We start from the raw sequence: 27,955 nt of genomic DNA, 5'->3' as shown, positions 1-27,955 counted from the left end.
AATTTCACTATGTATGTTTACTGCTAGATTTTACATTTATTTTAGTAAATACTCTTAAGATTCTACAACGTCAAAATTCAGAAACAGCAGAAAATTGTACTATGACATTTTAAGTTTTGAATGTAATTTTTCAGGTTTTTTAAAGGAGAGTCTAAATTTCCTTTCCATTGTGTATTTAAAAAAAATTTCTGCAGTTTGCAAGAGTTTGTTAAAGATTGTGGAAGCTCCACGAAGAAAATGGTTGATGATTTATTGAATCAAATCACAGCAGGGGAACATTCCAAGACCATCTACCACTTATCACAGGTAAGAACAACTTTGCGGGGCTGTAATAGACATTGATAAGGACTGCAGGTTATCTAGTGGATCATGCAACATCTCTAGAAAGAGTGCAAAATTTGTTTGATTTAATAGGGCATTGGAATATCCACCTTTCTAGCACAGCTCCAGAGTGGATTCAAGTTGCGCAACTAAGCGTAGCCATTTACATTTGGACAAATATCTATAATGATCCTTATGGCAGGCAGGGTCAGCATTTATTCCCCATTCCCAATTGCATTTGAGAATGTGGCGCTGCCCAGTTGGATTGCCACTGTCTTTTGAGAAAGACACTCCCGTAGTGCAGTTCTATTACTCAGAAACACTGACAATGAAAGGAAATGAATAATTTGCCAAAAAGGGTAATATACCTTATGTTTTATGGAACAGCTTGCATTCCCATGCTCTGCAGGCCCTGCTCTTCTGAGCATTTGACGCCACAGATCTATTTTGAAGGATCGAGGTTCGTGCCACTCAGAGACCCCTTTAACAAATGGCTGCACTTCATAGCTGAGACCAGGAAATCCTGTTTTTTTAATATATGCAGGCAGTAATTAGAACATGTAGTTTGCTGCCATTTGCATTGATTGGAATGAAAAGTATTGATCCGACCTGGACAGGCCTATCCCAGAACCTATGAAAGAAAGAGACAGAAGATTATGCTGGCAGATTAGGAAGTAAAAACTGATGTGTAGCATAAATATTGCAAAAAGCAATTGAGCTGTATGAACTACAAAAACTTTATAATATTTTAACAGTGTTTGAATCCTTTCTTTTTCAGAAAAGAAATATTGAGCAAAAAACAAATAAAGATACCAAAATGAATCTTGATGAAGTGCAGGTGCGTGGCTTGCCGTAAGATTTTCTTTACAGGAAACTAAAAATTTGATATCAATACTAACCATGAGATGCAAATTAAGTCATGATGGCAAACTAGTTAAAACACTGAAATTGAGTAGGTAGAAGCTCTGGTAAACACCTCCTTTTGTTGCTCCTGAAAATCTGAAGATATTCCCACTGACTAACATTGCCACTGTTTTCACAAGATAAATGGGTCGAAGGGTTACAACCGTTGAGACTTTGACACCTCTGTTCTTCACTGGGAAGATTATTTTTAGAAACTTGTGTAGTTTCCTGCAAGCTGCCCCCCCCCCCCCCCCCCCAGTGTAGGAAGTACTCAGAGTGTCATGAAGCAACAGCGACATGATTTTTTCTCAGCCAGGCACATTCGGGGGAAAAAACATCGAGAACACCTGAAGCTCTGTTTAGCCTTCCTTGATATGACTAAAGCCTTTGACTGTCTTTCATAAAATGAGAGTCAATTGAATATCCTTAAGAGTACCAAACAAATTTATCTCAGTTTCAAGATTCTTCTACAAATCAGGTGACTGCTTCCATCCTATGCAACAGATCTCCGTGTAAGCCAGTTGCCAATGGAAATGGGGCACAACAGGGTAATAGCTTATAATATTAGACTGATGCTATTGTCATCTCTGTGCAAGAACCAAAGTAACTTTGGTGCTGATTGATTGAACTCTGGTATGCAGACAATTGTTTTTAGTTGCACATCAAAAGAAGATCTACAAGCAGCTTTTAACTATTACTTCGAGGTTCACTATCCCAAGCAAGCCCTAAACATCAGCAAAACAGTTCTTCACCAGCCTACCTGATCAGATGCAGGAAAAATTAATCTATATTGATGGTAACTCTATTGTAGAACACTACCTACATAAGCAGCCATTTCTGGCAGAGGCTAAACACGTAGTTGTGGATAGTAGGTGTAGATTCAATTGTGCCAGCTTTTCCTGCAGCTGTTGTCATACGGTGGTAACATCCCTGGCATTATTCCAGCTTTACAAAGCAATGAATCTCTATTTCAGTCTTTCACTGCCTCTGTTTTCTAATTCAAGTGTATTTATCTTTTCTGCTACTGCTTCAATGCCTCAACTATGTTTTTTGTAGGCTCCAGCTATTTTTATAAAAGAGGAACCCAAGATGCAACCTGTCTGTACAGAGATATCAAAGCCAATAATGGTAAGAGAATTAGAATGTACAGTAACTATAATAAAAACACCACAAGTAATAAATTTGACTAAAAGACTTAGCTTATTCATGCCTTTCACAAGTTCAAGACTACTGAACCCACTTTAGATCACATTAAGTACTTTAAAAAGTGACGGGTGTATTTAGTGGCCAGTTTGCTTGGAATAAGCTCTCATAATGAACAGAAGGTAGGATGATGCTATAATACAGAACAGTGAAATCATTCAATTCCATTACGTACAACACACATTTGTCCAAAATGTTTAATTTTTGAAGAGGTGGATTTTTTTGTTTTTAGGCATATTTGGGTAGGTCTTGTGAAGATGGTGGAACTGTCTGGTACTTTAGTTTGAGAATTAAGCTGATGTAGCATGGAAATTATTTCATCCCATCATCTATAACGCTCAACATGTACAACATTCTGTGGCTGTTGAGCTAATGATATCAGACGTGCTGGCCAATCCTGTGACCATGACTGTGGTTATTTGTTTAGAAGCTGCTGAGCAAAAAAAAATGTCACACTGGTGAAGTGCCCAACAACCACTGAATGTTTCAGCAGCAACTGGGAAATGAATGGAGAGGGATGGGTTGGGCCAAAGCTGTTTATATATCTATAAATGTCTTGATCAAAATGTTTAATAGTTTGGAAGAAAAAATACCTTCAGAAAGTACAAAAATATTTTTTGAGAACTGTGCACATAAAATTCAGGTGAAGGATAGGCAGTTTAGGAAGCTGAAATGCAAAACTTTATCATGAATGTCGGACTTGCACCTTGTATGAAATATTTAAGCACAAATTTAAATAGGATTATATATTTGCCACCTACATATCTGCAAAAGTTAATTTTTAAGAAAAAATTAACTCACAGTTGGCCGATTAGCAGCTCAGCAAAGTCAATATGTCACTTCAATAGAATTCAGTGTTTCACTTTTCAGTTATCCATTATTTAGTTGATGATTTTTATTCTGCATTCTAATATACATTATTGATCAAAAAGGCCAATTTGGGCCAATTCTTTTAATAATGGCGAACCAGCAGAGTGTTTCAAAAGCAGGCTTGTGAGAAATATGTAACTATATTTGCACGTATTACCTGGTTTTGGAAAGATCTTCATCTTCCTGAATTGAGACTACTTAACAAAAGTTTATCTGTATTAGTGGGTTAATGCAAATGGATCTTCAGTATTGTGTAGAATATTTTCAAACTGGAAAGTGGTATATTTATCTAGAACTTATGAGAGTTACTGGTTAATAATCAAGGTTCCATGCTGTGATTTTAAAAATTGTACTTTGTTCTTTTCTATAGGCCGGAGAGGCAAATGGGAGTGCAGGCGACAACCGGCCTGGTCTGGATTTCATTCCTGTGAAGTCTTATTCTGATGTTTCCTTAGATATTTCTTTACTGAACTCACTAGGTAAGTGCATGCTGCACTTGGAACATGGCCTTTCATGTTGGTTGGTTCCATCTTAATCCTAATGTAAACAGCAACCATCAAATAAAGAAATACTTTTTCATAAGAGTCATGAATATCCAAACCTTTTCCTTAGGGGAATTAATCTTATGAAACCAAAAGTAGATCATCTTGTTGCAAAGTCTTAATTGGGATTGCCAGAATTAACTTTTGCTTTTCATTGTCACATATGATGGACTGGAGTATATTTAAACTTTGTTCAACTTCTGAGGGATGCTGTCAACAGGGCTTGATGGAAGTTTCTCAACAGTGTCATCTTGGCCTTTATATAATCTAACAACTTCAGTAATGCAAGCAGGTCAACTAATAGAAGCATGAAGGTATTTATGTTGCAATAGTATTTTTTTTTAATTAGCAAAACTATGATTTGCTGACTTTCCAACTTGCCGGCTGTAAACATTGAGCTATTAAGTTTCTTAAGGATGTAGCATACACTCTGTTTACTTGCAATTTGTGTCAAGAACGCAAAATGGAGTTTTTATTGACTGCGTAAAAATTACCAATACCGAACAGTAAATTCAAAGCAGTTTCTCTGAGTTGTTTTAATTTTGGCCTTCATAGTTAAATTGCAAAATTAATACCTTTTGATGTCTGTTGGAATTGCTGTTTCTTACAGGCACACCTTTTTCTGATCTATGGAATTTTCAGGTCTTCTCAAATGAGAATTTCTTGCTTGATTTTTTGTTGTTGCTTTCCTGTATTATTTCTTGAACAGTAGAGCTAATATTCATCTTAGTTTTCACAGCACTGCAGATCCAATACTAAATAATTTCTGTGCTTCAGTAGGTTGAAAACTTCTTGTTCTCAATCATTTCAGCAAAAAGTAATGTCCAACATTGGCAAATTTTATATGAATATAGATAAAATATTTACCTAACAAAATCCAAACAGTGAAATACTGTGACTTCTGTAAATTGTTTAGTTATTTGATTAGCTCATTAAGTTACCCTGGAATACAACTTTGAAACCAGTTGACACAGTTGAGTTGAAAGTCATTCTCTTCATGTCTGCATTGTTTCCATTAAAAAAAATTGAGCTGGCAATCATGTTGCTGATGCGTTTGATTTGTAGATTGATCTGGGATCTGTAATTTGTTTATTAACTGAGCGATGTTCCTCATTAGGCCAGATAATAACTGGTTTCTTATAGTAATGGTGGTTACTGAAATGAGAAATGTTTTATTTCTCACTTCTAACAACCTGTTCTAATGAGCAGAAAAATTCCTGGTTTTCTGGGAAAAAAAGCTTTTATATTTTGCTCATTTGTGCAGTCAGAATTTTATTTACCTTATCCCTTGAGAGTTTAACCAGCTTTCTAAAGCTACTTAAACTGTACTTTAATTTAAAATTTGTCACATTTTAGGGAAAGTAGTGAAGAAGGAGCCTGATCACGATGATAACCAGAGAAATCTAGATGAGACCACCAAATTGTTGCAGGATTTGCATGAGGCTCAGACAGAACGTGTCGGTTCCCGACCTTCTTCAAATCTCAGCTCAATCTCCAGCAACTCCGACCGTGAGCAGCACCACCTAGGTATAAGCTAAGTTAAAATAATTTTGGTCCAGTCTGCACCTGATGAATATAAATAGATTATTCTTCAGTAATGTTTCAACAAAACCCTCTTTAGCTGTTTGGGGAAAAGTATGCAATATTTGTGTCTCAGCATGTTCTGCCCTACTGTAGACTTAAAAGTTGAAGATAAAATGCAGATGATGGAGGCTATTTAAACTTGATACTCTTCCTTTTGAATCCTATTGCTATTTATTCTTTCTGTTCTTCACCCCACTCTTCTGCTTCCTCACTAATTCAGTTGATATTTGAATGATTCCAGAGCTAATGTCTCCACTAACCAGCACAGAAGATTATTCCATGCATTATTAATTTCTGTGAAGAAATGTATTCAGGTATCATTTCTGAAATTGCCTTGTACACCTCTCTCGCTTAACTTTGCTGTGGAGATTGAATTTAAAATTTCTGATTCTTTAAGGTCATTCTCAATTACTTTAATGATTGAAGAAGTGGAGTTTGCCTGTTGAAATACTTTTGTCAGTAGGAGTCAAACCTTTGCTGCTAGTAATGTTTCTGCCAAATCTTAGGGTTTAATACTCCATTTATATTCTCTATGTCTTCTGTCCAGTGCAATTCATGTTATATTATTTAACTCATTTTGTCTACGCTATACTTGCACAAAGCCCTGTTCCCACATGAGAGATATTACGGATTTTAAAAAATCATATTTGTATAAAATATAAGATCACCTTTGTCTGAGATGCATTTCTAAAAGTCTAAAGTATTTTCCTCTGGTTCATTTTTGTTTATATCTATCTATTTATATCTATTATATATGCTGTTTCAAAAGTTTAATAGGACAACTTGGTGTACAAGTAAGTTGTTTTCTGGTTATTATTGTAGCATATTTTAAAAGATGTTTGAACTTTAGATTAAAAAAAACATTTCCTCTCATCAAAACCACAATGACATGGAAGCGAATGAGTAAAAATTATTTGTTAGTTTCCTGTCACCTTGCTTAATGCTACTCACACCACTGATGTGTTGTAGTACACTTGGCCCTCCAGATATGTATGTCTACTCCATTTTTTTAAAAAAGGGTCTCTGTTTAGGAAAAGCGCAGCTGTGTTGGGTATCTAGCTCCTGCCTGTTACACCGGCTATGCAGAGCTGTGCCAAGAATCATTGAAAGACCCATGTTTTTCAATGGCATACGAGTAATGAATTGCTGAGGGCTGGTCTTGGGCAAGCCACATGGAGCAGTACAACTCCTCTTGAGTTGGCAAGAGGAGTAGAAGCCTTTGCATGGGACCAGCAGCACTTATTTCATGTGTTGACAGGTCGCTTGGATCCAGCAGACATTCTCATCACCCCTCACAGATTGGTCTCTTCAGATTCAGTTTATTGTCATTTAGAAACCACAAATGCAATGCAGTTAAAAAATGAGACAACATTCCCCCAGAATGATATTACAAAAGCATACGACAAAACAGACTACACCAGAAAATCCACGTAACGTTTGGCAATCCCCAATCCAGAGTCCGGAGAGGCTGCTGCGTATTAATATCGCGCTACAGTCTAGGGAGTTCCCCGGAAAGGAGCTCCAAATCCACCAGACAAAAACAAGACCAAAAACTAAAGCTACAAGACCTGAACAAAACCACATAATTACAACATATAGTTCCAACAGTGCACACAATAGCATAATTGATTAAAAAAAAAAGCAGACTATGGGCAAAGTAAAAATAGTCCAAGATGTTAAAGGACTGTAAGTTCAAAAGGAATCACCACAGTTTCCACAAGTCCCCAGGGTCCCGGCAGACTCGCCATCCCACGCCGGCGGCAGAAGGGAATACCCCCACTATGGACTTCCAAGGCGCTGCCCGACTCAGCCTCGCAGACGCAGCACACAATGGAAGCTCCGTCGAAACCAGCCTCGCAGACGCAGCACACACTGAAAGCGACCTGAGTCCGTCGAACCTCCGAGCCAACGACCATCCCCTCCGGCACAGCTTCTCCGAGCACCATCCTCTGCCAAGCATATTATGACGGCCCCGCAAAGGGCCATCAGCAACACGACCCCGAGGACTGGGAGCCTATTCTTCCCAGCAGAGTCCCAGACCTCGCAGCAGCAGCAGCAACGAAGACGGTCTTCCTGGAATTTCCCGATGTTCCTCCGTGCTCCCACATCCGTTTTCAATTGATTATGATTGCGCACGGCACCCCACTTCACAAATAACAGATAATCAGTTCCGGAGTGGCCGCTGCAAGCTGCGTCGTGCCACCATCTTGGAATGTCATTGTTCACGCTGAGCTTTGGAACAATGCATTGTTGCTGGAGCACAATAGAGGGCAGGAATTACGATAGTTCCATTTAATATCAGAGAATGTTTACAATATATGACCTGAAATTCTTACTCTCTTCAGACAAATAATAAACAAATAAACAAAGAATGAATAATAGAAAAAAGATGTAAGAACCCCTCCCACACACAAGCAGCATCAACCCCTCCCCCCACTTATTCTAGCGTAAGGCATTAATATTCCCACCACCCAATATGCCAGCAACAGGAAAGTCCTCAAAGAGAGACCATACTCTACAGTACGTCAGAAACTAACTGTCCACTCCAACGTTTTTGACATCCCACACGCGCATGCACTCTCTCTCACCCTCCCCATCTCCCCCCTGCGCCCTCCCTCATTCCCCCGCTCTCATTCTCACTTTCACAAGGGAGATATCACTCCTTCCACATTGATAGGGAAGACAACAGTCGCTGTTTTAATGCAGTCTGAAACGTTGCTCTTTATTTCAAGTTCTCCAACTCAAGAATCAGCAAATTGATTAATGAGTGCAGAGCCTTGTCTTCGATGTTCTGACTCCCGCTACGCTTTAGTGCATGACACTGGCAAGAATTTGCGTCCCCAGGGCCACGCAGGCCCCGAAGTCACCTGACTTCAGGCTGAACCTGGACATACTGAAATGCAGCCGATTGGCGAGCTCCAGGAATGGGAAAGTGCCGTCGTGCAGAACCATTGTTGGCCCGAGGTCAACATAGTTACGTTGCTGTTTGTTCAGAGATAATAAAGTGCAATCTTTGATTAATTACGTAGTGAATTTTCTAACGTAGTTCCATTGACGAACAAGCAGTTTTTGAGTGTCGCTGTAGATCGAAGATCCTGGTAGGACCCCAACCACTCTGAAAGGGAAAATAGAGACATTAGAATAGGAAGATTTTTACTGTTCCGCTGATGAGCTGGGAGAAGTCATCTGCTGGAGCCATCCTACCAGCAGGAAAGGAGGGCTTCATGTCCTGTTCTCAATACAGCAGCAGGGGTAGAAGGGTTCTCACCAGGTTCCAGCACAGCAGTGTTGTCGGTAATGAGACCCTATGTATAGTGCTCTAATAACCCTGTTTCGGACTAATTTCATTATCACTCTCCTTCCTGGTAATGCATCCAGAGCCCTAAGCAAGGTAGCATTGGCACTGATAAGATTAATTATAACCTTATCCTGGTAGTATTGCTTTGCAAGTAAAGCACACACAGAAATTAATGCTAACATCTGCATTTTGAATTTATGCTGTTAGTTTGGGAATTGCAGGTATATTATTGTAAACTGTTGTCAATCTATATTTTGTTAATAACTCCAAACCCTAAAGGAGTAGTAGCAGTGGGTGCAATACAAAGATCTAATGTTCCTGCACCAGATCTTTAGTTGCCTTTTCTCAGTCCTTTGATGACCTCACATGCCTCTTTTGCAGTGTGTTGTTTTTAGTCCAGTTTCAGCTTCAGGTATCGAAACTAAAATATCTATCTAAGCATTTGATCCATTGCTTTTGTTCCAGTCAAGGAGAAGGTAGATGGTTACACAGAAGAGAAAGGAATAGAAGGTAATGCTGATAGGATTGGATAATGAGGGATGGAGGCAGACTTGTGTGCAACAGATTGACTCACTGGTTTGGATGAAACTAAGATTAATGAGGATAATAATAGTAATAACATTTTAAAAAATATTCCTGTTGTATTTGTATGAATTATTCTTTTTGAATCATTTTACTATTATTATTATTCAAAAATTATACAAATTATACAATTATACAAAATTATACTATTATACAAAAATATTCAAAAATAGTGCCAGTACATCGAAGTAACAACACTTACAATGCCTCAAAAAAAAAGAAGTTATCTTAAAGATTGAAAATTTTTGTGAATAAATAAAAACCCTACTGAGCAAGAAAAGTGAGAAGAAAAAAAGAAACCCACTGGGGGCACAACCCCAGAGCCATACGTCATACAGAAAGCTTCTAAAAATAAACATCAAACCGCCAACAAGAAAGAAAGATGTATCAAAAAAAATTTACATTTAGATCACAGAAGAAATCTATCAGTTAACTGAAATGATAATAACGAGCAAATGAGCCCCATTTCTTCTCAAAATCAAATAAAGGTTCAAAGGTTCGACTTCTAATTTTCTCCAAGCTAAGACATAGCATCACTTGAGAGAAGCATTGTGACAAAGTAGGTCTCAAACTATGTTATGTTTAAATTTAGAAAAAATTAGAAGTGGTACTTTTGAGACCTCTATTAAATTTGAAAAGTTATGGAGACCATTTATTCAACATTTTCATATGATGTAATATGACCCTGTGCCAAGTTCATTTGATTTCCCAGCTTTCAGCTTATGTATTTTGAGAGGACCGGAAGTGACGGCATTGATGAATACTTATTTTTGTGAGATATTATAAACAGCCCGCTTTTTTTTTCCTTCTCTTTTGTTTTTTTTTCTTTTATATTACTTATTAGTTATAGTTATTAGATTAGATTAGCTGGTTCTGCATTATATAATTTTTTTTTTGTTTTTTTTCTTTCTTTTTTCTGTTTTTTTTATATTATACATTATGAAATATTTAGATTTACTATGTCCATACATATATCTTATGGCTTATGTCTTGGTAAACTCATTTATATTGTAACTATTATGTATGTTTTTTTTCATATGTAATGGAATGTGTATGTTGGTAATTTCTTTATCAATATATCATCTGTATTCTGTCCATATTACTAATATTAATAAAAAGATTTAGAAAGAAAGAAAGAAAGAAAGAAAGACAAAGTAGGAGCTAATACATCCTTCCATTTCAACAAGATGGCCCTCCTGGCTATCAATGTAACAAACACAATAACATGTTGGTCAGACATGTCGTGGTTTCTTGAAATAACTAGGAGACGCAGAAGATTCTTAGAGAAATTTAAGCCTTTATTTGCAAACAAAAGCTGAGACAATTAATGAACGTGTCACTAATTGCCCGCCGAGCCTAGTACACAGTATTCACCTTGACTCCTATCTCAGTTATATTAGCATACCCTATCCGCTTGCAACGCTTATCACCAGCACATTAGCTTCTCGATTCGCCACCAACATTTTGTTCAGTAGCTTATACTTGTTCTAGTCTACTCCTTGGAACACGTGTCCCCCTTCCCGGCTTTGACTGGTTTTCATACCATCACACTACTCCATGATCCCGTCTACCACTGTTATCTCTAGATGCTTACTTTCACTGTTAGCTACATTCTTAAGGCACTGATGCGTTCAATAGTACAGAGACAATACAGAGATTACATTCTGGCTAATAAATTGGATACATAGCAAATAGCAAACACAAGGCTGGCCACATAGTTCTGGCCACACAACAAATGATGCAACTTTATTCTCCAATAGACACAGAAATACCATGGATATTTTGAGGAATTATTCTAAAAAGCAGTCAATTTATTAGGTTGTAAGTTGATTCTGAGTGCTTTAGAAATTGTCGAAAAGACTGACTTCCAATATATAGAACATGACCAGAACATATGTGTCAGTGTGGCTATCTCAGTTTTACATCTATCACAATACTTGTCAACATTGGGAAATATTTCAGAAAGTTTCTCCTTTGTCAAATGGTAACGATGTACAATTTTAAATTGGATCAGTAAATGACTAGCACAGATCGAAGAAGAGTTAACCAGCTTCAAAATCCACATCCAATCCTTCCATATAAAAGTCAAATTGAGTTCCTTCTCCCACTCCTGTTTAATTTTAAGTAAAGGACACTTATCCCATTGTAATAATAAATTATAAATTCTTCCAATAGAACCTTCATATTCATAATAGTATCTAATAAGTCAGCCTCCAATATGTAAGGAAAAGTACTTAAATATTTTTGTAAAAAAAATGTCTAACTCAAAGATATTGTAAAATAGTGTGAATATGAGAGAGAATATTTATCGACTAATTATTCAAAAGATGTCAATCTGCCTTCTTTAAATAAATCCAAAAAAGAATTAATACTTTTATTTTTCCAAAGTAAGAAAATTGGATCCAAGAAGGTTTAAAAAAGTAATTACGATAATTATAGTACAAAGTTTAAATTTTTTAAGATTAAAAAAAATTGCGGAACTGGAGCCAAATTTGTAAAGAGTGCTTAACCACAGGATGTAGGTTGAAATTAGCAACTTTAGCTAATTGTATAGGTAGAGCAACTCCTAATAACGAAGTTAAATAAAACTGTTTCACAGCTCTCAGTTCTAGGTCTACTCAAATTGGCCGATCATTCCTCTTCTTAGGCATCCGTTAGTCTCATGAGACCATGGATTTGTGCCTTGGAAGGTTTCCAGTGCGCAGGCCTGGGCAGGGTTGTATGGGAGACTGGCAGTTGCCCAGGGTGCTAGGACCCAAGCAGCTTGGCACCAGTGTTGTCGCAGAGCAATGTGTTGTTAAGTGCCTTGCTCAAGGACACAAACACACTGCCTCAGCTGAGGCTCGAACCAATGACCTTCAGGGTACTAGTTCGATGCCTTTATCCACTATGCCACACGCCAACACCGATCATTCCTATCACCCCAGTATAATCAAAAGGACATATACCGCAAATTAACAGCCCAATAATACATTCTTAGATTAGGCAAAGCAAGACCTCCGTCCTTTTTCAACTTTTGCAAATGACATTTACCAATTCTTGGTCTTTTATTATCCCAAATAAAAGATAGAATAATAAAATCAATCTGATCAAAAAACTTCTTAGTCAAAAAAACAGGAATATTCTGAAATAAATATAAAAATTTTGATAAATTTTGTATGAATTATAAATTGGATCATGTCATTTTGGAGGTAGCATTGAAATCGTGGATGAAAGTCTAAACCTGAACCGTGAAGTCCATTGAAAGTTGCATGCTGGCTTAGGTGCAAATCAAATCCAGGCTATAAATTAATATTTTATAAGAAAGAGTGGATCCATCAAAGCAGCAACACAGAGTTAAACTGGTAAACTAATAAAATATTAGAGGAATCACCCAATTCCCAAGAGGAGGGATATTTAGGACACTGACATTTCCTTTCCCAGCTCAATAGTAATGTCAGTGTTAATGAGCTCCAGTTGCAAATTCATTTGGTGTGCCTTGAGATAAAACTCGCCATTCAAGTATTGCCCAATGTAAAAGAAAATAGTTGTGAAAATTAGTAACTGTAGTTGTTAATTATAAAACATAGTTACCAATATGTCGAGCAGTTTTTGGATTAAAGAGGTATTTGTTTCCTGAAACTGTCTATATTTTGTCTATACACACTTCATAATGCAAATTCGGGTACATAAGGGCAGGATCACCCTGTATTTGATAGTTGTGATTTAGACACTTGGCTGTGCAAACATTTAGTGACAAGTTGTATTGACAAAATTTATCGGACTGTTAAATGCTCCCTCTGTAGTTAATAAAGGAGTTTGTTCTCAGTTTAAGTGAGAACCTGAATAAACTGCTTGATAATTATTCGAGCATAAAAGGTGTTAAGATATTAACGCTCTTTATAGCATCAGTAAACTCAAGTTTATATCGTAAACGTCTTATCATCCAACATTCCCTTTGAGAGAAAATAGGCTACAGGGAAACTAAGCAGAGGAATAGGGGCCAAATGGCCACTTATTTGTCACCAGGAAAAGTGAAAAATCTAAGCTACTACATCTCAAGATTATTGGGAAGACATAATTTGACCAGCTTCAAAAGTGACATTGATTTTCCTCCAAACACAATAAAATCTGGAGATGCTGGAAATCCAGATCAACACACACAAAATGCTGAAGAATCTCAGCAGGCCAGGTAGCATCTGTTGAAAAGAGTAAAAAGTCGTCTTTTCAGGCTGAGACCCTTCATCAGGACTACAAAAAAATGTGAATTCAGAGATCCTCCATTGAGTTTGTGAAGTTACAAGCCAAAAGTAGTGGACTTCTCTTCTGTCCATAAGTACTTCTTAAATTATTGATGTCAAAAAAAGTCACGTGAAATTAGACTTCAGATTTACTTGAGGGTGAGAGAAAAATTGTAGGCTATTTGGCTAAGATCTGTGTTGAGCTTACAGGTGATTTTTATTTAGTACATGAAAAGTAGGAATGTTCAATGTCCAGGGCAGCATCTTTTGGTAGTCCTAAAAAAAAATCAAAGATCTCTTCCTGTTGCTAGTTTAATCCTTCAAAGGGGCAATCATTTTTTGAGATTGTAATGCCACACCTAACTCTGTGTTACATGAAGTCAAAATACAGCTTTAATTTGTCTTAAGTTGTATAGAGGTTCTTCAAATGGAAGCAGTTTTCATTATCTTCTAAGGCTGCTAGATCCATTGTCTTTATGACAGTGCCAAAAAATATTAATGTATTTAGTTTCTGATTATTTTTATTTTATTGGGAGGAGGTGTGTATAGACAATGTGTAATTGGCATGGGTAGCCAAGGGCTGAGGACAAGGACGGGCTTGACATCCAGTATTGAATAGCTGGGCCCATTGGCAAAGAACTGATGGTCCCTGCCAATGTATAACACCACCTTTAGCTGGGAGTGCTTAGAGAGGAAGGCTCTAAAAATTCTTGTTAGTGTAATAGATTGAAGCTACTCATGGAAAACTCAAATTTAAAATTAAATTGTGCTAGTTACTAGCAGATTTATTTTGCAATTATTTCTGATAGTAAATAATACATGAGAGTATGAGGAGGCCATATATCCCCTTAAATCTGTTCTTGCCAAGTGTAGTTACATACTTAAGCCGGTTCCTCCGACTGGGGCTTAAAAGGTTGCCAACAGCGGATTGCCAGAGTCTTCTGTCCTGAAACTTCTGTCTTCTGAAACTTTCTGAGACTTTAAACTTTTACAGGATGGAGTTGATTGCCCCATGCCCAACCCTTCTCCTTAAACAGCTAGGCTTGGGGCCATCCGTGGCGGAGTTTTAAACCTGTTCTGTTCATTAAAATATTGAGTGATCTAATTCATCAATTCAACTTTTTTTTTGCCCAGATTTATTTATTTTTGCTCCAAACCTTTGTTTTCCTCATTATCCAAAAATGCATCTCAGCCTTGGATATTCCCAGTGCTTAAATTTTCCCGTTTTGTTTTAGTTCAGTTGACTTTTTTCCGCATTTTTCTTTTGGTATTATCTCTCTTTCGTGTCTTACTGACTCCATGGGTAGCTAAACTGAAATTTATGAAATTGTATGTTCATAGTCAATTATAACCAGTTTGCCATCAGTTCTTCTGAAAGGTCTTTGAGACACAAAACATTAAATAGATCCTCTTTCCACTGACTGGCTGAGTTCTTCCAGCATTTCTGTTTTGTTTCTACTAAACTGAATAGTTCAAGGACTTGCTATATTCTTTATTTATGTACATCATCCCCCTCGAGTAAAGGTCCAATTTCAGTTCTCCTAAATCACTGAGTAGCAGATTGTTAAACGTGAGAGTCACATCATTTTGCAGATTGTAATTGAGCATGATGAAAACCTGCCAGAACAGAAAGCAGTTGTACAATTTTTATACTTCTAATTGCTGTTTGAATATAAACTATCATTAATGTTTCCCACGTAATTTTAGTATAAAGATGTGATGCTGTAATATTATTCCTGCTTTCTGATGACAGATACTGTAGCTCCTATCTCTCTGCTCAACTTGAAATTACAAAGAAATTGAAATGTGAAAGGTTATTGAGCCAATCTATCCATATTAGTGGTTATCCTCCACACAGTCTATACTCTTAATCCATTACCTTTGTTTAAATGCAAATAGCCAACCCAGATATTTAAAGGCGGTCCTGGTTTCTATTTTCATTTTCTTGATACCAACAATATTTGCTTTATGGTCTATTAATTTCATTGACATCATCATAGAACTAAAACTAAAGACCAATGGTAGGAAACATCTTTATATTTCAAATTGTTTAAATATCTTTGTCATAGAACTCAGAATTCCCTTAATTGTTGTATTTTTATCACGTTATCAGCATAAGGAATTGGTTTGAATGACGTGTGAGCCTGAATGCCTAAATCCTTTAGTTCTTGTAAACCACCCTCTTTTATTTCTCAAGCAGTCTTGTTATAAATCCTTATATATTTTTATGCAAGTAATAAAGACCACCACACATTTACTGCCATTGAATTCTGCATTTTTTGCGCATTCCACAGCCTTATTGCAAATGCTGAGCCATTCATCAGTTTCATTCCTATAACTGAATTGTTCATGGTATGCAGTGAATAGAGTCTGTCAGCTAACAAAATAACTTCCAGGTGCTGCTTCTCTTATTTCTGAGATTCTGTGAATAGCCCACTTTATTTTATTCTTCCTTAACTACCTTGTGTAGTATCTTCCTTTTTATTATAATATGCCTCATCTCTTCAATTAATTCAAGATTTGCCTGTGCTCCAATGTTGTAAAACTTCTTTTCTGTTCAATTTGAATAGGCTATTGGATATTAGTTCTATGTTCCTGTTTAATTATGAGCACAACAATTAATCCTATTTGCATTTTTAAAAATTACATGATCCTTTATATTTGTGCTGTAGTGGAATTACTGTAGATGTTGTAGTGCTGCATTAGAAAGCCAGATGCACTCCATCTGGCATTTTGTGGTCAGTTGGTTTTTTTTCTATTCCACTACACTGGGCGTGTACACTGTCAGCTATTGATTAAGAGAGATTTGAACTTTTCAGCTTAGAAGTGAGGAACCAGAGATGTTGTCAAGATCAGTTGTTTACAATAGTAAGTGAATTTGTAAAGAAAATCCTGAAATATTAGATAATAAACAGTTGGAGTAAGATGAAAAACAGCTTCCAGTTAATAAATATGTTTTAAAAATTAATATTGGCAAGTTCTTCATGCAAAGATCACCAGATAAAATTGCTATCTAAAATATTGTAGTAGGGAGGGTTTTTTTGATGGGCTTAAACTTGTGTGGCTTATGTTTTTCTGTGACTATCTCTGGTTTTGTTGCACAATACGTCGAACATTATTGTCTATGAATCCGCGAGTCTGCTCGAGGCAGAGACGGCCTGCCCTGGGGTTGGAGGACAATGTATGTACATTGGGAAGAAGGAACAAGGCTTGTTTTGCTATTTTTGTTGTTGCTTATTGTGTTCCATGATGTTCTTCTGAACATTGTGGGCATGCTATGTTGGAACCAGAATGTGTGGCAACTCTTGTGGACTGCCCTCAGCACATCCTTAGGTTGATATGATTGTTAATGCAAATAACACATTTCACTGTATGTTTCAATGTGCATGTGACAATTAAAATGAATCTGAATTCTTACTTTAAACATATTCTGGTCCAGCAGATGGCTACTAAGTAATTACGTTACTATGGTATCTGAAGAGTGAACTAGGATAAATTACTTGATAATTTGCTCTCGTTTACTTGTTATTGCCATGGTTAATGGATTATGTAGTGTATTTGAGTAACATCCTGAGGTCTCCATGCAGTTTGCATCTGCTTTCATTGTACTTTTGTTTATTTGCAAATTTAGTACTTTGTGTAATGTGCATTTTTTTCTTCTCCCATGAAGAGCTTTTTAGTTTCTCAGCAATGCATTAAACATGTGAATTCATTATTCCAAATTTGTAGCATTAATTCTCAGTTGTTAAGTGCAATGCAATGTATTCCATCCCTTTCAATGATATGTCCTCAACACAATCACTGAATTATATGGTTGTCTTCAGATTACAATGGGAAATCTGATTAAAATTTTAAATTCACATGAATATATGACTGGAATTTTTTTTTAAAGTAAGGTGAAATGATAGTTTATCCCTATGGTATTTAAATTGTAACAAATTCAGAATGATATCCTTTGAAAAGATAATATTTTCCTATTTTTTTTGGAATCAGTGTATCACTGGAAAAGCTAGCATTTATTATCAATCTCTGATTGCCCTTGAAAATTTGTTGATGATCCACCTTTTTGAACAGAACAGTCATTCTGATTAAAGTACTCCCACATTGGTCTTGAAGGCGGAATTCCAAGATTTAGATCTAGTGACTTTGAAAGTAAGACAATACTTCCAAGGCAAGATGGCATGCAACTTGGGGCCTAAAAGGTTGCTGGTGGTGTCCCCATGCACTGCAGGCCCTTGTCCTTAGTATGTGCTGTCAGAGAAGCCAGGAGGAATAATGCAGTCCATTTGGTAGAGAGTTAGGCTCCTGAACTGGTTTAATTGTTTATAAAGTTTTGTTGTTCTTTTTCCTGTAAATGCCTGCAAGACAATGAATCTCAAGCATGTATGTATTTTAATAAATTTACTTTGAACTTTGAGATGGCATATACAGCAGCCGCTATAACAATAATGGCAGATAGTATACCAGTGAAGTCAGCAATCATGTCCTTGAAAGCATCAAAGTTGCATGAGAGCTGTTGGAGCTGCATTGAATCAGGTTTAATATCACTAACATACGTCGTAAAATTTGTTGGTTTGCAACAGCACTGCATGCAATATATTAAAAAAATATAAATTGCAATAAAAATATATATTTTTAAAAATAATTTATTTAAATATTACAATACGTGACCAAAAGTAGTGAGATTGTATACGTGGGTTGTTCAATTGTCCATTCAGAAATCTGAAGGTGGATGGGAAGAAGCTATTCCTAAAGCGTTGAGTGTGTGTCTTGAGGCTCCTGTATTTCTTACCTGATAGTTGCAATGAGAAGTGGAAATGTGCTGGGTGATGGGGTCCTTAAAGATGGCTCCAGAAAATTGAAAAATTGTAGAAGATAACATCTAGATTTTTTTCAGCTTCATAGATCTTAATGATTTTGTATTTTGTTTTCCAAAACCTTCAAGAATTCCCAGCTGAGCCTCAACTAGAATATTAGTCTAGATCTTGTTCAGCTGGTTTCCCTGCCCAGAATTAACATTTGTAATTGTTCAGTGTTGGGAATATCTAATATGAATGCAAGATCCATACTTTCCAAGCTTGAAGGTTTCTTTATGTTAGTCTTTTGGTCTGAGCTAATGCCTGCAGTGCAATCAGATGACTTCATCTCATAAACTTGCCTTGAATGTTTTGCAGACAGCAAAGCCTTGCCTCCAATTTTGTCATCTTGTAAAAGTTGATTTTTTTTTACATCTCTGGTATTTTAAAACAGTTCATGAAGTACTAGATCGAAGTAGATAATTTTAAAGCTACATTGTTTAAATGACTTTTAAAATAAAGTTGTATTTAACAAAACACCCGATAACATTTAGAAATTAGCCTGTTTCAAATGGTTTAAATGGTTTTGTTTTATTATCATTGGAGAATATATACAGTATATGACCTGAAGTTCTTGCTCTTCGCAGGCATCCACAAAAAAAAACCAGAAGAGATCCCTGAGGAATGAATAGAAAATGATAGAACCCACAAGCCCCCTCTCCTCCTCCTGCACAAGCAGCAGCAATGCATCGACCTCCCCCTCCCTCCCACTCATTCCAGCAGAAAGCTTTACCACCCACCAAACAACAGCAAAGCCTCCAAAGAGAGATCATGATCTGCGGTCCAAAAAAAACTTGTTTACCTGACAGTTCGGCATGCCACAGGTTCTCTCTCTCTAACAAGGGACACAGAGATATCACCCATTTCACAGAAAAAGAAGAGACCAACAAACAGTCGCTGTTACGATGTTGAAGTCTGCCAAATCACTTTTATTCTAAAATTCTCTGAATAAAGAATCGGCAGCAAACTCAAGTGTGTGAGAAAGAGAGAGAGAGAAACTAGAGACGTCCATCTGCAGCATGCAGTTCCCTAAATCTTGTTGTTCCATCCCCAATGCCTCAATTAGCAGCATCCACCTTTAATCGGTTGTCTACGGGGTGGCACACCGGTGTTTTCCAGGCTGCTGCTGGAGAATGTCAGAAAATGCCGGTCAGTGAGCAAGAGCAGGAACTCATCTGCTATTTGAGTGCTTGCAGATCAGGGACTTCAATAGAACCCCAGCCACCTTAAAAAGAAAATAAAGAGACACTGAAGAGAGGAAATTAAGTTGTTTCCGCAGATGAGCTTGAAGAAGCAGCCATTTGGTGCCGTCTTAGCTCCGCCCTTAAAATTCAAAAATCTGAAACATATTTTTAAAAATATCTTCCTCATAACCTCTAATTCCACTGCCCTTTGAAATCACTGAGATCACTAAACATTGAAAGTTTAACCTGATGCAGGATCCACTTCCCAAGTGGCGTTAAGTAGCTGAATGAACTAACAAATTAAACACTTCAAATCTGCTGATTTGTCTAAGACAGTGCAAGTGTAGAAGTCCGAAACTTCCATTGAAGTAGCTAAATGCAGTAGTTCAGCGTTAGTCAATGACATCTAGAGCAATCTGTTTAATTTTGGCCGTTGCAATTTAGAAAAGTTCCAGGATATTGGGAGAATGCATAGAATGATGCTGGAGACAAGTGGAATTCATAGTACAGAAATTATGTAGAGGTTGACAGATCAATAGGATTCAGTAGGTACATTTGATATCAGAAACATATACAATATACATCCTGAAATTCTTTTTCTTTGCAAACATCCACAAAACAGAGGTGCCCCAAAGAATGAATGACAGTTAAATGTTAGAACCCCAATGCCTGCCTCCCCATCTTCCCCTCTCACACATGAGCAGCAGCAAGGCAACAGCCCCCCCCACCATCAAAAAAGCATCAGCACCTTCCACCAAGCACTCAAACTTGCAGCAAAGCATCAGTAAAGACACAGACTTGCCATACCCCAAAGACAACTCATTCACCCAGTAATTTGACATACCACAGACTCTCTCACTCTCTAATAAGGGAAAAAGAGGTGTCCCTGTTTCACAGTGAGAGGGGAGACGTAACAAACAGCTGGCTGATCTTTGATGTTAAAAGTCTGTTGAGTCACTGTTTCCGAGCTTGGTGCCCAGAGAGTCCGCACCAGAAGGGTGCAGCTCTCTGGACACGCAGCTCTCGGTAGCTAACCCACTGCTCCTGATGTCTGTGTTCTCCCGTGATGCTTCAGTCAGGGGCACCAGCCTAGAATCAGCACGCCCCAGAACCATGAAATCCCGGAACCCTGAAGGCGCGTTTGTCTTCCAGGCCGCATCCATGGGATATCAAAACGTGACTAGTCTCGAGGCCCTGAGAGCAGGTCCCATTGCCGCAAAGAACCCAAGTCAGAGTGTAACTCCAGGTCAGGGTCTTCAGAATAACCCCCCTCCCCCCCCCCCGACACCCAGAAAATGAAAACATAGATATCAAAGATAGAAATGGCTCTATTTCCGAAGATAGAAACAGAAGTGTCGCCAGTTAGCACCATTGCGACTTCACTCTGCCTCCAGTGATTCTGGGCATTGCAATTTAGATAAGTTCCAAAATATTGGGAGAATTCATGGAATGATGCTGGAGACAAGTGGAATTCATAGTACAGAGATGTGCTCAAAATCAGTAAAGGTTCTAATGAAATGAACAAGTTATAGAAAGCTATTTTCAAGAGGATACAGGCTTAGGATAATTGCTTAAAGAACAAAATAGTTAAAGTGAAATTATCCCTTGAGTTTGTGTTATGATTTAAAATACATTGGAAAGGATGATTACCTTCTACCCAAGATCTATTAAGCACACTGTCCTGGAAGGCCTATTGTCTCTGCCTGCTCCTACCCTACTGAACTGATGTCCTCATATCTGAATTCTATTCTATCCTGCTTGGTTCAGTCCCTTCCCACCTACATCCGTGACACTTCTCATACCCTCAATTTTCTTAGTAACTTTAATTGCTTGACCCTAACCACCTCATCTTCACCATGGATGTTCAGTCCCTATACACTTCTGTCCCCCATCAGGAAGGCCTCAAAGTCCTCTGCTTCTTTTCTGAGAAAGGAAGCAACCAATTTCCCCCCCCCCCCCCCCCGACTACTACCCTGCTCCAGAACCAAATCAACCCAACCCAAGCTATGCTCATCTCTTCATCGGCAATGTAGAACAATCTATGTTCAAAGCCTTCCCCATTTATACTTCCCAACTCTTCCTCAGCTACATTGACATTGCTGTGCTTCAAGCAACCACGTTGAGGTTGTCAATTTTATCAATTTTTTATTCTTAACTTCCACCTTGCCCTTAGATTCACTTGGTCTATCTCTGACACCTCACTGCCTTTTATTGATATCTCTGTTGCCATCTCTGGAGACAAACTGTCATCCAACATCTTTTATAAACCTACTGATTCCTATGCTACCTCGACTATACCTCTTTGCATCCTATCTCCTGTAAAAATGCTATCTCTTTTCATATTTTCTTCACCTCCACCACATCTGATCCCAAGATGCAGCTTTCCATTCCAGAACATCAGAGGTGTCCTTCTTCAAAGAATTTGGTTTCTCTCCCTCTGTTATTAACGCTGTCCTCACCCCAACTTACTGCAGTTGCAATAGTGGTAGAGTCTCTCATGTCCTTACCTACAATCCCATTACCCTCTGCAACTTCAGCCATCTCTAAAAGGATCCTAACACTGAGCATATCTTTACCTCTCCTCCACCCACCCCCCCCCCCCCCCACCGGCTTTCCGCAAGGATCACTCTCTTCGCGATTCTGTTGTTCAATCATCCCTTCCCCTAATCTTCCTCCAAGCATTTATTATGCTATACCTGCCCATGCATTCCTCCCTCACCTCGATTCAGAGTCCCAAACGGTCTTTCCAGGAGAGGTAGCATTTCACATGTAAACCTGCTAGGGTCATCTGTTGTGTCCAGTGTTCCCAAAGAGGCCTGGTTTACATTGGTGAGACCCGCTGTAAATTGGGCAACCACTATGTCGAGCACTTCCACTCCATCTGCCACAAGCATGACATCCCAGTGGCCAAACATGTTAATTCTGATACCCATTCCTGTGGCAACATGTCAATCCATGGCCTCCTTGTGTGCCATGATGACACCACCCTCAAGGTGGAGGACAATACCTTATATTCCCTTTGGGTACCCTCCAACCTGATGGAATGAATATCGATTTCTCCTTCCAGTGAACCAATTTTGCCCCTCCTCCCACTGACCCTCACTTCCTCTATTCCCACTCTGACATTTGACTTCTCTCACCTGTCTTGCTTTCTCCTGGGTCCCCTCCTCCTTCCCTTTCTCTTATTGTGCTCTCTCCTATTCTGTCAGATTCTTTCTTCGTCAGCCCTTGACCTTTCCCGCCTACCTGTCACTATCACCTTCCAGCCAGCTTCTTTCCCCTCCCCCACCTCTTTATTCAGACATCTTCCCCCATCCGTTCTATCTTGGCCTGAAACATTGACTGTTTACTCTTTTCCATAGACACTGCCTGATCTCCAGCAATTTTTGTATGTTGATTGAAACATAGTCTGTAATAATGTTTGCATGAAAATTGGTTAAATGCTTGATGGGAAAAGGCAGCAGGAGAGATCCTGTGTGAAGTTACAGCTGGTTAGCACATTACGTTGAAATTGATAAATTATGAGTTGCTGCCCTTCTGAGTACTCTTGCAGCTGAAATCTGTACTATTTTCTCCCTTAACTTTTGAATGGGAAGATTCAGTATAATGTGACATCATCCTGCCTGTTGTTTGATTAGAAACTTAATTTCTCCAGAGCATTACATTGTAGTATTAATTAGACTTGTTCCTAAGTGTTTGGTTTTTAAGAATATTTGCATTTAAACTTGCAAGTGAATAACTGCATGGGGCATCTGCCATCTTGGTGAATGGCCTCTCTGACCAATGAGAGACAGGAACAGAAAGTTTAGTATGGATGAAAATTAAGGTGAAAAGGACTGGCTGAAATTATTGTTGGTAATTGGAATAGAAAGAAAAAAAAGATTTAATCATGAAAGTGTGAGTGATAGGAAAGTAAAAAGTAGGAAGGAAAGTAAGAAACAAAAGGGGGAAAAAAGAAAAATTCTAGGTTAATTCATGACTGAAAGGTATGAAACTCCATATTTATAATTATTTTCAAGGCAGGAGAGGTCAGTTAGTTGTTAGGTCAGTCAGTTAATATCTAGCACATTATCAAAAGTATACTTATATTATTAATTGGTCATCATTTTGTGAGTTTAAACAGAAATTCAATGTCCTGAAAATCATTGGGAGTTTAAGGACTGGGATGCATTTTCACAAAGCTGACTGGAGTGGTGTAAATGGCCAAGTGACAAATGGTTTATAGTTCAAGGGCTGTCTTTTCATCATTATGTTGCTAGCTAATAAACATTTATGATGTTGTGCATTGTTTACATGCAATTTTTCAGCAATATCTTCGCTATTGTGTATGAACTAGAATTATTTTTATTTGGGTTACAGACCTTCCATGGATTGTGCTTAAATATTAATAGGGTGTTCTGTTACTCTACAGAGGATCTGGAGTCATAAATGTTTAAGAACAGAATTAAGAAAGCACAGTACTGTTTATGATTACACTAAACCAAGGTATACCCTCTGTAAGCTTGAGGTCTTCATAACTCTGCTGAACATGACCTAATGTACAGCAGCTCTATTTGCTTACCATTGCTCTCAATTAAATAGGTTCTTCCTCTCAACTTTAAAGCCCTCCATGGTTTCACTTTCACCATCCCTACTGACTCTGTCTTACAAATTATTCCAACTCCACTGTTGTTCTTACTCATTATGAATTCAAGCACTGATGTTTCACTACCAACACTTTACTGAATTCTTCCCACTATTCCTTTACTTCTGACCAAAACTTTTGCAATCACTTGATTTCAAACTTCTATTTGTTAATGTTTTTGTGAAACACCTTTCCATATTTTGCTAAATTAAGGAAGTTTTACAAAAGCTTTTGTTGTAGGGTTGCTTAAGCAGTTACACCTGATTATGCTTTTCCAAAATCAGTATTTGTATTTGACTGAGCAACACACAAAAGGTGCTGGAGGTACTCAGCAGCCTGGCAACATCTATGGAAAAGAGTACAGTCGATATTTCGGGCCAAAACCGTTCAGCAAGACAGATACTGCCTGGCCTGCTGAGTTCCTCCAGCATTTTGTGTGTGTCACTTGGATTTCCAGCATCTGCAGATTTTCTCTTGTTTTTGAGTTGTATTTGACCTGCTGGTTATAGATTTTTGGCTGGCTTTTATTAGAATGGAAAACTGATTTTTTGTGTTCTGCCCTTAGGGAGTCCTCATAACCTGAATGTTGGAGAGCAACGGGATATAGTGCAAGACTTCCGTGAATTTCTTCAGTCTCCAAGTAATACAGCTGCAGGCAGCCTGAGTCGAAGTGCTGAAAACTCCTAGAGCATTCACAATAGTGGAAGTGAGCCACTTTGTTGAATGAAAAAATGGATTTTTCTTCTTTTTTCCCACAAAGACTCTTATAAGAGGAAACTGACCTTCAAGTGTCTTTCTAATGTAGTCTGAAATCTACTGAACTCAGGTTGTCTCCTGTTTTCTGGTTTAGCGTGAATTGAATGGGCAAAGTTTATTGAATTGTATAGTCGTGATCTTGTCCAGTTTGTACAGAACAAAGATATTCAGGCTACATGGATTCCAGAATTTTCGCTTGGTTTGGTCTAGTTGGTATATGTTTAGCAGTTTTCAAAATATGTATAGACTTTAGAAAAAAAATTTGTATATAGAATGGTCTTGCCTTAATCTTGTTGTTAGCAATAGTATGCATTATCATATGTCTGCTTACCTTTTTCAAAACCATACTTGAGGATAATACATCACGATGAAGAATGTAAATTTGTACATCATTTCCTTTGATTCTTGTCTGCACACCCCTATATTCCAGATAGTATTCTGGAGTGCTAGTGCAAACTATGTCAGTACTTGCAAATATCTTTAAAAGGTAAGTCTGAAAAATAATGACACCCAAAGAGTTAAACTAATTTACAGATTCTGTAGAAGTTTGTTTCACTATGTATTTATTGTAATTTTTAAAGAGTATACCACTGGGTGTGCTATTTGTAGAGAACAAATCATTTTAACAGAAAATCTAAATTGATTTATTGAAGCAGTGATGGATTTTTCAAATATTGTTAATAACAGATTTTATACCAATCTTGTGACTTCTTATGTAAACTCCCACTTCTACAAGGTGCTGATCTAAGATTGTAATTGTTGTGATGCACCCCATCAACCAACATTTACCAGTCATTTGAAGATCTAACTTTGCGTGGAGTATGTGGTCATAAAACTATGCATAATAAAGGGAGGCTGTCCCAGATTTGTGCAGTGGATCTCCTACAGACAGCAATTGTAAGAAACTGACAGCAGTACCCTCAACAGACCTTTCCAATTTTCTGTCCTTAATTTAAATGGAAATAATTGGGAACAGCCTTTTACAAGGATGTCTTTTGACATTATATTTGCTTTCATTCAGTCCAAGAAACATCATCCTTTTTATCTGTATTTCAGATCCCCAGCACTGCTACTGGTTTCACAATTACCTGTATTTTTAATGAAGTAGACATTTAATACTGGGCTGGCTTAACATACTGGTGATATTTTGTATTGTTTGGGAAAATTCACATGCAGCTTAATGTCTCTTCCATAGTTTTTGTTTTCTTGGGCTGTGCTAATTTATTCCTTTCCTTATTCCAGTGAGCAGTATACACAAAATATTTTAGATTCAGTCCAAGAAAGGAAGCACAAACATTGGAGCACAGGTTTCAAAGATTTGCTGACAATAATATAAAGAGTACTTACAAGTAATATTTTTTATTGAATAAATATAATCAATTAGATTCTGTTGATGTGTACATTATATTCCTAATATGAATTTTACTGTTTTATCAGTATCTAAAGACAGTTACCACTGAGCAATAAACCAGAACAAAACCACAGTTAAATTGAACCAGAAAGCTATGCAATAAAGCATTGAATTTTATCTTAACATTTTGACAATGACCAAATTGCTTTGATTATGAAATTTGAGATTTTCTTCCTTGAAATGTTGTTTTCTTTTGGGTCATGTGGTCAGGGTATAGACTTTCTAATTTATCTGTTCTTTACATCTGATTTGTGCCAGTTAGGCTGATTTTGTAAGTATTTGATTCAGCAAAGATATCTTTAAAAATGATTCAGTCATTGTCCTTGCTGTTAAATTATAAGTTTACTTTGAATTACTATTCACACCTGCTTTCTCTTATTACTGTGGTTTTATATTTGATAAAAATTTAATTTTTATTGAAATTATCTGATGAATAGAATTTTATGCAAACTTTAGAATTAAATGTTCCAATCCAAATTAATTTAAAACTGAGCAAGAACTTTCATCATTGCAGGATGCATTCTTTCAAATTCTTGCTTTTTTTTAATCGTTATGCTGATGAATCAGAACATTGAGAGCTCAAGCCCCACTCTGGGAACGAAGCATATCATCTAGTCAGACCTATAGTCATTGAATTATTAAGGGATTGATGTGTTGTCAGAGGTGTCATCTTTGAGCTGAGTTATTAAACTGCTTCTGTTAAATGGTGTGTGTAAAGATTCCCTGGCGCTATTTGAATTCTCTTCGCAATTGTCCCAACAATTATCCTTCACCAAACAATAAAGAAAAATTGTTGCTCATTTCTCTCATTGCTATTTGAAAGACCTCCAATGCACAAGTTTTCATCCACATTTGCTTGATTAACATCAGTTACTCCTTTTCAAAAATACGTAATTGGGCATAAAGCACTTTCGGGTGCCTTGAAGGTATGAATGACATTGTATAAATGCAGATGTTTCTAAATTAGATTCATAATGATCATGACTTGTTTTCAGTTCAATAACATGTTACTGAAAAATGCTCATCTTTTTGTGCATTTATTTCTTCCTTTTCTCTCTACTCTTTTTACAACAGATGTGGATTAGTATTTTACTGTTTTTAAGCATACAATAAATTTCCACTTTCTTAAGGAAGCAGTTTAATCAAAAAATATCTGAATATGTCTAAATTACATTGCTGTCTACTGTTTGGCTGAAAGAAGGCTGCTAATAGAACTGTTTTGTTGAAGGCAAGTTGTATATATGGTATAAACTATATAATAAATATGCTGGCAATTTTACTGATAAATCCTCATTTTTACATTCTGCATAAATGTACAAAGAAAGCTAATTACAATACACCTCTCCATCAATGACATTTATTGTGATCAAAATTAAAACAGACACAGGCAAAAGAAGATGACTGATCATTCTCCCCATGTGTATTTCTATGCTTTATCAGAATACTACTACTTTGCCTTTTTCCACCGCACGGATGTGAATTACTCCCATCTAACACCTTAATTGTGCGAATTCATTCTTGCTGTCCTGGCTAATATTTATACTCAGCTAACTGAAAAAAAATTACTGAGAGTGATTATAAAATCCTTGTTAAATTGACTG

General features: G+C 37.3%; 1 protein-coding gene across 4 annotated transcripts in view; it reads left to right on the top strand.

Moving 5' to 3' along the window:
- brd9 (bromodomain containing 9) overlaps positions 1-27,154 on the top strand; it is a 72,120-nt gene extending 44,966 nt beyond the window's left edge. For 3 of the 4 annotated variants that reach the window (XM_059945344.1, XM_059945343.1, XM_059945342.1), the window contains exons 12-17: positions 195-306; positions 1,100-1,159; positions 2,281-2,352; positions 3,668-3,776; positions 5,196-5,366; positions 24,753-27,154. In XM_059945344.1, coding sequence (XP_059801327.1) covers positions 195-306; positions 1,100-1,159; positions 2,281-2,352; positions 3,668-3,776; positions 5,196-5,366; positions 24,753-24,874 — 646 coding nt within the window. In that variant the 3' untranslated portion in view covers positions 24,875-27,154. The remainder of the gene's footprint in view (positions 1-194; positions 307-1,099; positions 1,160-2,280; positions 2,353-3,667; positions 3,777-5,195; positions 5,367-24,752) is intronic. The other variant, XM_059945345.1, reaches the window with a different exon arrangement.
- Positions 27,155-27,955: the final 801 nt, after the last annotated feature.

This window comes from Hypanus sabinus, chromosome 20 (genome assembly GCF_030144855.1).
Source record: "Hypanus sabinus isolate sHypSab1 chromosome 20, sHypSab1.hap1, whole genome shotgun sequence".
Taxonomy (NCBI): Eukaryota; Metazoa; Chordata; class Chondrichthyes; order Myliobatiformes; family Dasyatidae; genus Hypanus; species Hypanus sabinus.
Note: the sequence above shows the minus strand (reverse complement) of the source record. Positions and strands in the feature narration are given on the sequence as shown.